This window comes from Nelusetta ayraudi, unplaced genomic scaffold (genome assembly GCF_046127955.1).
Source record: "Nelusetta ayraudi isolate G7.1 ecotype Tasmania unplaced genomic scaffold, CSIRO-AGI_Nayr_v1 ptg000170l, whole genome shotgun sequence".
In the NCBI taxonomy this organism is placed as follows: Eukaryota; Metazoa; Chordata; class Actinopteri; order Tetraodontiformes; family Monacanthidae; genus Nelusetta; species Nelusetta ayraudi.
The window spans coordinates 106,616-118,248 of NW_027466220.1; the positions used below are offsets into that span (position 1 = coordinate 106,616).

The 11,633-nt window shown below is 44.7% G+C and overlaps 1 protein-coding gene across 1 annotated transcript; it reads right to left on the reverse strand.

Moving 5' to 3' along the window:
• Positions 1-681: 681 nt before the first annotated feature.
• On the reverse strand, positions 682-8,933 carry smarcad1a (SNF2 related chromatin remodeling ATPase with DExD box 1a). The gene is made up of 23 exons (XM_076014690.1): positions 8,066-8,933; positions 7,504-7,645; positions 7,291-7,414; positions 7,138-7,207; positions 6,914-7,002; positions 6,720-6,824; positions 6,553-6,631; positions 5,823-6,451; positions 5,327-5,523; positions 5,105-5,195; positions 4,651-4,750; positions 4,449-4,508; positions 4,168-4,243; positions 3,924-4,059; positions 3,674-3,805; positions 3,366-3,461; positions 2,844-2,961; positions 2,635-2,750; positions 2,320-2,508; positions 2,123-2,241; positions 1,743-1,925; positions 1,434-1,543; positions 682-896 (listed from the first exon to the last, which is right to left on the reverse strand). Exons 1-23 carry the CDS (start codon positions 8,181-8,183, stop codon positions 835-837), a joined length of 3,141 nt encoding a protein of 1,046 aa, XP_075870805.1. The 5' UTR covers positions 8,184-8,933; the 3' UTR covers positions 682-834.
• Positions 8,934-11,633: the final 2,700 nt, after the last annotated feature.

Genomic DNA, 11,633 nt, shown 5'->3' on the forward strand with positions numbered 1-11,633 from the left:
GATTTGTGTTTGCCATTTACGGTCAAATGTCTGCCAGCAAACGACTTGATCACATAGAAAACAAACTTCTATTTATGGCAGTTTCTCAACTACAGGCACCATGACACAGTTATTTATCCCAATGTTTTCTTTTATTAATGTTTAACAGGAAATTTAAAAAAAAAAAAAAAGAACACATATAAACGGCGATAATTTCCTAACGTAACACTTCGCTAACGCTCACAAGACATCAGTCACTTAACAGCACGTAAATGCAGCAGCTAGTTCAACAACTCATTCAACTTCTGTCACTTTGCTTCAGACCGAAAGTAGAAAAAAAAAAAAAGAACAACACATTTTTAACTCTTTTCATTTGTTTTTTAGGAATACTTGTGGTGCTTGTGTATTTTCTTGCTCAGGGGGTGTGAGCACAACATTTTATGAAGCGACATCATCTGAACGTTGCTTTGAAACTGCATGGTTGCTTAACCCTCGGTTTATTCAAAATCCTAGACCATCTTAGGCTGCGTATGACTTCTACTTGTAGCTTAAGAGCCTTATGGAGTTTGAGGAGTGCACATAGGGGGGCTTCTTTCGGCCTTTAACATTCCGGTCTTACCGTTGCGAGAGAAAAAAAAAGATAGTGTGCGTGTAAAAATAGTGTTTTAGGCACGGTTGTTATGATACGCAGCAAATACGGTGTCACATTTTGCAGCTAATTTTATTTAATGGCAGCACTTGGATCTCAGTAGTTTTCCCAGCAAGACGGGTCGTTGTGTCAAAAACACTCACGCTAGCCAAGAGTAATGACAATACCATTAAAAACCTTTTTTTCTCCCACAAATGTCACAGGTTTCACAGTCCCATTGAAGCTTTGAGCAAAGATGCCATATCTTCAGGTATGGTTTCCTCATCACCTAAAAAACAAAACAAAAACAAATATTAATTCGGAATGTCGGGGCACACGCAACTGAGTCGCAAAGTTGTAAATATGTGGAGCAATAGGATTTCAGATGGATGACTACAAATTGCACATTTCACATTTTCTGTACACATCTGCTTTTAATTAAGCACGCTCTATTAAAGGTCCATGCAATATGCATATTTTTTTTACGTATTTTACATAGGAATGCAGCTGATGTTTTACGTGTTCTTGCTCTTCATATATTGGAGGTTGGCAAGTCTCTCAAACATGTTTTTAAATAATTCATTATGTCTGAGTTTGTACATAAACACTGGATCAACTGTGGTGAATGGTAGGGGGATATTTCTGGCGCTGCTTTAAGTCTTAGAAGGGTTTTTACTCAAGCAAATTTTACATCTGTGACTAAATTAATTTTTGCAGAAGATACTTTGACCAATTCCTGGAATGTAATACAGTGATAAAGAGTAAGCCGAGTGAGTGAGTGAGTGAGTGAGTGAGTGAGTGAGTGAGTGAGTGCACGTCGCCTTACCTTGTTCTGCTGCAGTCATGTCCTGCTCCAGCTTGAGTTTCTTCTGGCTCAGCTGCAGTATACAGTCCTCTATGCTGTCCTTGGCAATCAACTTAATCACCTTTACGGTTCTGTAACGGCAAACAAAAAAAGAAAATGTGAATCACTTCAATAAGTTAAAATACATCAAGCTCTGGAAACATATATAATATCTCAACTGGAATCGCCGCCCTAAAATTGGGATAAAAGACGTGAATATCAAAAATCACGACTTTACAGAGTAAAACTCCTCTTTTAGGACCTGAGCACCATGTAGAGATTTAATCTTACTTGGTTTGGCCGACACGGTGACATCTGTCCTCTGCCTGCTTGTCATTGTAGGGATTACAGTCGATGTCATGTAGGATGACAACGTTAGCCGAGGTGAGGTTTATGCCCAGACCACCCGCTCGTGTTGACAGCAGGAAAACAAAAATGTCAGTGTCCGTGTTGAACTCGTCAATCAGCACAATCCTGCAAAAAAAAAAGAAGATATATATATTTTTACATTTGATTAAAATATCAATTACCCCCAAACTAACAGGGTACCAAAAACAACAGGTGGTCAAATCCTATACATAAATGCTATTGGCCGGATCCCGTTGCACTGGACTAGAATAGACTCAGTCAGTGACTCTTCCTGAGTGACTTCAGCATCATTCTGAACTGACCTGTCAGCTATGGGTGTTTGGCCGTCCAGTCTGACATAACGATGCTTTAGATGCTTCATCAGCACTTCCACAATGTCGAGCATCATGGTGAACTGACTGAATAGTACAACGCGGTCTCCCTGCAGGGTTACAATACGGTTACACAACAGTTTGCACATTATTCAACCTTCACGCACTACCACCACGTTCACCTTCACCTTGTTTTTGAGGGAGCCCAGCAGCTCTTTGAGGTGGTGGAATTTTCCGGAGTCGAGCAGCAGATCGGTTTCAAGCTGGTAGGAACAAATGGAGGTGTACTGCTTACACAGCTGGTGCAGCTCAAAGTCTGACATCACTTCCATGTCTTCCTGGATCAGAGCAGCGTCTGCATCAAAGTGAGTTGGCTCCTGCGGGGAGAGCGGGCAACAGCATTGGATGCACCGAATGACATCGAAGAAAACAAGCAAAACAGAGGGGGTGAAGAGGGGAGGTGAGGAGAAAAGCAAAACAAGGGCCAGAGAAGAGGAGCTGACCTTGAGCATGAGTTTGCTCATGGCTTTGAGCTTCTCTCTGGTGTAGTACTGTCTGTGAAGCAGAGGGTGATTGGCCATCTTCCTCAGCTGCATCATGACGTTACACAGCTCTCGCTCTGCAGAGAGACGACACAAGTGGAATCGTTCCCTTCACGATCACATTAGTCATTTGTAGTTAACGGTCAGGTGGTGCGCAGTGAGGGACTTACTCTCGCCATTGACCGAAGTCTTCAGCTTTTTAAAGAGGCTCTGATAAAGAACAAGCTGTTTCTCACTCATTGAGCAAAATTCCACCTTCTCTTCCTTGGCTGGAAGCTGCTTGAGGACCTGGAGTGAAGCATGAACACATTTCCAGTATAATTTAGCATTTAAAATAACTGAAGATACATGTGAACCATTGGCTTGTTTTGTTGCTGGGAAATATTTTTGAAGCGTCTTATTGAAGTGGAGCCCCTGCCTTTCACTGCAATACAGACCCATCAATGGCAATCAAATAAATATTTGTGACAACACATTACAGTCACGGCTCCTGGCCAATGATCACACTTTGGTCTAATGAACAAAACACAGCACAACAGCCACAGATAAATCTGCCTTTTATTTCTTGCTGCAGGCTGAAATAAACGCTTTTAGCCATGTGGAAATAAAAGTAAATCCATTTAAACCTTCACTGAAATGAAATACAAGGCTAGCATTCAAAACAAAGAAAAGATGGAGTCAGATGAACTCACCTCGCTCTTGACTCTTCGGAGGATGAAAGGTTTCATGATGAGTTTAGCCTGAGAAATACGATCCCTCTCAAAGGGACTCTGCTCCTCGTGGGATTTCTGATACACAACATACACAACATTCAAGACTTCAACTCTTTATTTGTGTCTCCTAGGTTGATTTGGTGAAACAAATCACCCAATTAACTGGACTTGCCAGACGTGGGCTTCTTCGCAAAGCTGTTGCTTAGTTTGAAACTGTGTTCTGGCATCACAAAGCTGAGCTAGAAAACGTATTAGCCATCAGTTTCAAAAGCCTGCACAGCACTTACCATTGAGAACATTTTGGAGAGTTGAGTGGTGGAGCTGGAGAACAAGGAGGGCATAATGAAGTTGAGTAGAGACATGAGCTCCAAGAGGTTGTTCTGCAGGGGGGTTCCTGTCAGCAGCAAGCGGTGCTCTGCCTGCAGGGGAGGAGAGAGGACTGCTGATGAACAACGCTCCGCCCAGCAACACAAGAGACTTTCATTAGAAACAGGCGTCCGCAGTAAAAGGGAGTGGACGACGTGTCAACGAACTAACGTTAATGGCCATGAGGTGGCGGTAGCGCAGAGAGTTCATGTTCTTCAGCATGTGGCCTTCGTCAAACAGGGCGTACTTCAGACGCAGCTTGCGAAACAGGCTGCGGTCGCTGTCATTTCCGATGGCCAAGTTATACCTGTGAGGTCGGACAAGTCAAAAATAAACACGTTCACTAATATTCACTCATATTGCGGTAAAATAAACTGTTAAAAAACATATAGATCGATGGCACGTGTGTTATTACGTGGTAACGATGACGTTGTACTCAATGTCTTCATTCAGGATGTCGTGCTTGAGGTACCGACGGTCCTCCACAGACCCTGTGGCGAGGGGATAAAAGTTTCTCAGTATTCTTCTACAACCTTTTCACAAACAGGGTTTAAAATTTGTTTGCAGCAAAAGGTAACAAATTAATACTGTGAAAACTGCGAATGATAATCTCTAACTCTGATGTCACGCTTGGCCTGAGGTCTTTCTTGCTGCAGCTGTGAGGTCAAGGTGAATGTGGTGAATGAGTAACCTTACCGTAATAGATGACAACCTTGAGGCTTGGACACCAAAGCTTCAGCTCTCTAACCCAGTTATCTGACATGAAGAGAGAACAAAAGAGTCATGTTGTATTTCATCCTGGGGAGGCTTGTCTGGTTTATTGGCTAAAAGATTCCTCTGGGATTTCATGATATAAAAAAAAAGGAAGCTGTGGAGTGTGAAGGCCAGGAATGCTTACCCAGTGTGGAGGATGGCACAGTAATGAGGTGAGGACCTTTGATTCCGTTCTCATACAGCTGGGACAGGAAGGCAATAGCCTGAATAGTTTTACCCAGACCCTGAGAGGTGAAGACGTACAGGGGCGGTCAGATCTCAGCCATGGTGACAGAGAGGTCTTCAAACATCCTTTTAGATCAAACACTTGCAGTGTTAACACCAGAACTCTTGGAACTTAAAGCATAGTGCAGTGCGAGTACATCAGATCAAAGTTTTAATGACAGGAGATTGACTGGATAAAAGCGTTGTTGTTGGCCAGACTGAATTAAAAGACACAAAATGTTCTTTGGTACCTCCAGGCCTAACACTGCACTTGGGTCCCTTAACCTTTAACCCTTCGGGTCTTTGCTACATATGTTGAAACATATGTCGAAATGTTGGAAGTGAACAGTCTCGCTCCTCAAGCATTGTCTCACCATTTCATCAGCTAGGATGCCGCTCAGTTTGTGCTCGTGCAGAAGCAGCAGCCACTTCAGACCAATCAGCTGATAGGGCTTCAGTCGAAACCTGTGAAAACAATCACAGACTCAGGCCAAGAACGGCAAACCTCACAACACCAACACACTTTGACGCAGTGCCACTCGCACAAGGGAGACGAGTGACTGCAGGGTTGATCAAAGTCAGAACTTTCCGCTTACTGGCTGTTGAGTAGGTTGGGCTGTTTGGTAGAGCACGTGCCCTTCTCTATGACCGCCGTGACCCGTTTGACCATTTTGGAGGAAATAGTCTCGCACTTGGACATGAGGCCCAGGACGACCTTGCGCTCTTTGAGGACGACCCTGCAGCCCAGCATCAAGTCCTCTGACAGGCCATTGTTCTTATGAAACACTTCAACCTGGAGAGAAGAAGACACAATCACGGTTGCTTTGACAGTGATGCAGACATGAACACTGACCTCTAGTGGACAATTTAATTTACTGTTGAATTATTGCACTCTTCACTATAATGCACTACAACTGCCAACATTATGCCACAACCCAGTCGGAGTTTAGCATAAAAAGGAATGAGGTGGGGAAAATACAACACACTGCAGATTGAAACAGCTTGAATCTATAATTAATGGAATGTTTTGTTTTGTTTATCTGAGATGAGAAATGCAACCGCATGTAAGGACAACGCGACGCGCTCTCTCACCAGGCTCTGCCAGCTGTCAAACGGTCTCAGCTCCACGATCTTTTGGGCCTTCTTAACCGAGCAGCCACCAATCAGTGACAGCTCATCGATGGATGCAGTCTGGAAGAAGGTGACGATCTCATTCTTCAGTTCTGACACGCCGCCACCGGACTCCAGCTCGTCGCCGGAGTCCTCAAACTCGCTGCTGAGCGCGTCCTCGTTGTCGTTTTCCCCCTCCGAGCTGACTTGCTCGTCCGAGGCCCGGGCCTTTCTTTTGCTCTCTGCCGCTTGGTTCTTGGCTATACTGGTGCCGCTGGCAAAAGTGGACAGTGTCTGAGAGGCGGAGGAAGATGAGGGCTTCTGGGCAGAAGAGGTAGGTGTTTTCTTGCCGGAGTAGGAGGAGGAGGAGGAGGAGGAGGAGGAGGGCGCTGAATGACTTGTTTTGACCCATGTCAGCAGAGTTGAAGTTCTGTTCTTTTTGGAAGCTTCCAAACCCTCTGAGTCCGAGTCACTGTCCTCACTGCTCTTATCTGAATCATCACTTTCACTGACATGGTCAACATCACCGATGTGATCTTTGTTTGACTTGTCTGTGCTCTTCGTTTTACTGGAGTTCTTCTCTTTTGTCTCTGGTGAGCTAAAACTATTATCTGAAAATGGTTGTGGGACAAAGGAGAGAGTATATTAGTTCTGAGCAGGACATGGAGATGAGTTATATAAGAAGACAGCAGTTGTGCAGTAGTGCTCGCACCAGGATCGGAGAAAACTTGGAGAGCCTGAAGAGCGTCCTGTACGTTCCAGTCATGCTCCAGCAGGACCTGTCGCAGCTCCTGCAACCAAGGTGGCATCATCACGGCCTAAAAGCCTCAGCATGAAGTGTCTTCACGTGTTCCTTCTCTCAGTGAAAGTCTATCTTACCTCTTTGTCCAGGTCAGGAAACTTTTTCTGAAGTCTTCGGACCATGGCTTCCTGCTTCTCCCAGCTTGGTTCGTTAACGTCCTCTTCTTCTTCTTTGTAACAAACCTTTCGATTTAGAGAGAAAGAACACAGCTGCAGTTAGAAGTTCAAAGAGAAAACCTTACTTAGATGGAATCAAGCACTGGAAGTCATACCGCTGATGACTTCCTCTTCTTGCTTGGGTGACTCTCCTGAACGTCTGTAGTACTGCTCAAGTCATCCTGCTTTCTCTTCTTGCCTTTATCTGAGGGAGAAAAACACAAATACTGATAAAGAAAAGCAGCCAGCTGGTAGGCAGTCAACTCATTTACTGTCTGCGTTGGTGACAGGAGACAGCAATCACCAGGTGTTGATTTTGATTCCGATTGTGATGACTTACCTTCTTTATCGCCGTATCTTAAAAGGCACACTGCTACAGCCCCGTCTATCGTACTGGTGCTTTCAATGACCTGAAAAAGGAAGCGGGACGAGTCGCTGTCAGCGTGAGGGGACGGCTAGCGCTGCTATTCAGACTGGTGATCCACCGTCTCACCTCCAGCAGCTCTGTCCGTGCCAGCTGAGGAAACATCTCCTGCAATGTGTTGATTTTCTCCTCCAATTCATTGTCATCCGCCTCCTGTGATTTAACACTGCAAGATGTTTTTTCAATGGGATTCCTACAGAGAAAAGGAAACAAGCAAGCCTTAGAACTGACATGCCTACGTGAAAAAGTGGACATGTGGTAATTAGACAGTTGACGCTTAACACAGACTTTTTGCTCGATGACGTTGTGGTGTTTGGTTCGGACAGCAGATCATCGCCCTCCGATAAGTCAATGGACGTAACGTCCTCAAAGACGACTCCCCTGGGATGAGGCTTTGATGGGACCCTCGCAGCTTTTGTGTGAGCTGAAAAACGGACGATACAAACCAGTGGAAGTAGTCGTGTTAAAAGCATGTAACGTCACAGTTTTCTTCGGAACTTTTCGTACAAACATATGTACTCGCTGCACTACACCAACACATGTGGAATACAAACTGAACAGTAGATTGATTAACATATTAGTTTAGGGCAACTTCTGTGCAAATCAAAACAAGAAAACTGTCAGTTAATTATTGGTATTAATACTGTTGTTGTCATGCTGACTTAAAGCTTCGGTATAAAGCAGTTTAACACACTGAAGTCTTTCTTCGTTTTGACACACAATGAATCAACTTTCACATGTCTACAGAGGTAATTCACAGGAATGGGTGACGTCACAGCGTCGCTACGCTAATACATGCCTGGCACATCTGGGTGCCCCATCAGTACACTAGCTTAGCGCCTACCGGGCTTGTTCTCCTTCTCTGACTCGGGGCTGGTGGAGCCGGAGCCCGCAGGCTCTTTGTTCGCCGTGGCCGCCGGCTTTTTGTCGAAGCGGAATCGGTCCAAGTTGAAAGTGCTCATTTTGAGGCGACAGTTTCCGACTGACAGTTACGACTCTTTGTCTCGTTGCGACTAGCGGCGTCCTGTCGTGCGAAGCACGGCGTTTCTGTTAGCCGCTGTGACAGTTAGCATGCATAACAAGCAGGCGCTACGACGTCGCTCTACAGCGGTGTCACGGCTCCATTCCTCATCGACGACATTTATAATAGGGTCAAAATTAGGGGAATCCTGTTTTGGCACCGGTCGGGAATATCCAGAGCTCAATTTCACGAGATGAAACCACGACAACAGCCGGTTTCCCGCGAACTCCAGCAGTGTTGGAGGATGCACCGCTGGTATGACAAAAAGTGTTCCGCTGCCAGAAGTCGATCGTGGGTCTTGGGGACGCGCACGCTTGCCGACTTCCTCAGGGTTGCTTTGGCACGTGTGAAGTAAATATGAAGCTCAAATACGATGCGCCAGCTTTGAAGTGCAGCTTTCAGTGTAAGGAAATACAGCAAAGTAGTTCATAGCAAGTTTCGTCGTCTCCACTACGTGACGCGACTTGTCTTTCAAAACGACCCGATGTTATTCAGGATAAATTAGTGCCCACTTTCTCAATGTTGTGCCTCTGTTACCTTTAAAGGTCTATTACCTGTTACGGATTACCAACTACAATATATCTTATTTCTGTTGTGTGACTACATATTCACCATTTGAGAGCATCTAAGTGGCAGAAGAATTTACAGACAGAATTGATCTATTATACAAAGTTTCATCGTTCAAAAAATAAATACTTAGAATATTTGAATTTCCTCGGTGATATATATACAATTATCGTACTCGTACGCTCCAAATACTCGTCAAACGATTACGCGCATTGTTTAAACGCTGTGGCTTTAAGAGGAAGCGCGCGCTCGCAAGTACCGTACTGATTTTCTTCGAGGCGATCACTTTCTGGCAAGACACCTGCTTCGTTGATTGGCTAGAACGAGGAATAGGCGGAAACCGCTGCTAAGTCAAGATAGTGGTCTGCCACTGACTTCCGTTTACGCATGTTCCGATATTTCATAACAAATTCATATAATTATTACGTAAAACATAATAAAAGAATCATTATATGAATACAAAATTGAAAGATTAAAGTATTAAATCCTGCCATGTGTTCAGTCATATACCAATAAAGTAAGTAGAGATTTTGCAACAGACAATTACATTACAAAAAAGTAATCCCAGTTCTTGTTGGGGGGGAAATAATAAAAAAGTGACTTTCAAGGAAGCCACAATACAGAAGTTTGAATTAAATTAATGCAATTTAGATGCGACTGTAATTGTAGTGTTATAGTGCATTGCAGTATATTGTTATTGCTTTACTTTTGGTGCAGATTTACATGTTGAGTGAGCTCTGTGAGGCTCCTCTGTGATTACTTATTATATACCTCTATCCACCAAAAGGGGGCAGCAGACTTACATTATTTGTGGTGGGATGCGCGTCACGACGTCTTCATTTTTTTGTATTTGTGAGGGACTGTTTAGTGCCCTCACTGATCATGAAATGATAAGAAAATTTTGAATACACTCTGGATCTCAGGGCCACTCTTCCATTGTCATCACACTCACCCTCAAATGCAGTGCTTCAAACAAGTAAATTAACAGTGTGGAAACATATAAAGTATCAGAAGTGAAATGCTAAACTATAAGGAAAGTTCAAGTTTATTTACTCGGTAAGCACAAAATAAATTCAAGCAGTACAGTGCACTCTATGTCAGTCTTTACTCACTCCCTGCGTCGCTGTCAGCTTCTATGATCGTCACATCATGAACCATACAGGTGCTTACACCTGTAGATTCAACTCAGTTACAGTGATTGTATTAACCAGGGGACCTTCCCATCAGATCCACAGCGCCATTCTGCCGCCTTGCTGTTGCCCCTCACCACCAGCATTGTCATGGAGACCATGTAATGCCATGTTAATGTGTGTGTGTATGTGTGTGTACGCTTGGGCTGTGCGCAGTGCACAATAGGCAGAGTGACACAGAGTCTGATAGGGGTCACGACCCACCACAGCAGGAAGCCAAAACCGTGGCTCCTTGCCTTTTTTCTGTCATCCGAGTCAGGTTTTGGATGTGTGTGTGTGTGTGTGTGTGTGTGTGTGTGTGTGTGTGTCAGGCCACTTGTCAAGGATTTTTTTTTTTTTTTATCAGTTTATTTGATCAGGTATGCTGGCTGTGTATCGATGTATCGTGGGAGACTGTGTGTGTTTGAAAATGAACATCCACACAAATGAGCCGGTGCTTAATTATCACGTAAGACAGAAATATAAATCACCGCGCTGCTTCAGTGCTCAGGCGAAGTCATTAATATGCAAACTCACACAAATACCCCCCCACCCCCACCCACACACACACACACACATGCATACATGCGTGTGCACACTTGACGTTAGCACATGTCCTGTGTGCATTGAAATGGATGTTGTGCCTCGATGTAACAACTACAAAGAGCTTTGATTAAGTGTAATAATGACGGAAGGTAATACTGCATGTTGAGTTTAGCAAATAGTTTCACAAGAAATGCATAGACACATTTGTGTCACACTAACATGCACACACATGCACTGGCCCTGTTGGAAGATGTGGATGCGTGAATATTTCTTTTAATACACTTGAGTGTTGCACGTCACATGCAAAACCTTGTAGTCTTGCAGTCTACATGGGACTCACACTCTCACGCCAGCGGCATCAAGCACATGCGCGGGTGCAGTGGCGGGCTACTCGTTGCGACTGCACATGCCCACAACGGTGACCCTACCCCTAGTGTCCCGGCGGACTCGTCACTAAGTCTGTCACCACCCAGTCACCATGGCGCCCAACTTGGCCGAGACCCGACGGCGGCAGGGAGCACCTTGTCACCGTGGCAACACGTCTGGGATGTTACCGCCGGCCCCCCTGCATCCCAACCCCAAACCCCAGCCCGCCCACCCGAGAAATACACAGAAAGATGTACACACACTGGTCAATAGAAAGGCCCTTTCAGGGGGCAGGAGGTATGTTATGCTACACACACATATATCTTTTTTTTTATGTAAGTTTTAAAATTGACGGATAGATTAGAAAATATTTCCTCACACACACACACACACACACACACACACACACACACACACACGGATGATGGATTCCTGACTGCCAATGGTTTCCACATCTGAATTTGCCTCTGTCTGTTCTTCAGTCTAGGTCAGTGTGTGGCTCTTTCGCTGATGCTCCAACTAATCTGAGGAGACAGAGCAGACACAAGACAACTACCAAACCAACGCAACTGATCGGAGACACTTTGCTGTCCGTTGCCCGTTAGTTCTGTCAGATGAGGCTCCGTCCATGAGCTTGCTTGCCTTTGGTTTCTGATGTTTCGGACACTTTCTGCACAGCCACCGCGATCAGTCAGTATGTTTCTTCACTTCGGCCCTTCGATCCTCCCAGTCCACACTTTTGC

Excerpts from the sequence above, each read along its gene's own strand:
- smarcad1a (XM_076014690.1), bottom strand. The coding sequence starts at position 8,183 with ATGAGCACTTTCAACTTGGACCGATTCCGCTTCGACAAAAAGCCGGCG. Across the intron at positions 3,806-3,923 it reads GCCACCTCATGGCCATTAAC|GCAGAGCACCGCTTGCTGCT; the intron begins GTTAGTTCGTTG and ends CCTCCCCTGCAG. Across the intron at positions 2,962-3,365 it reads TCCGAAGAGTCAAGAGCGAG|GTCCTCAAGCAGCTTCCAGC; the intron begins GTGAGTTCATCT and ends GCTTCACTCCAG.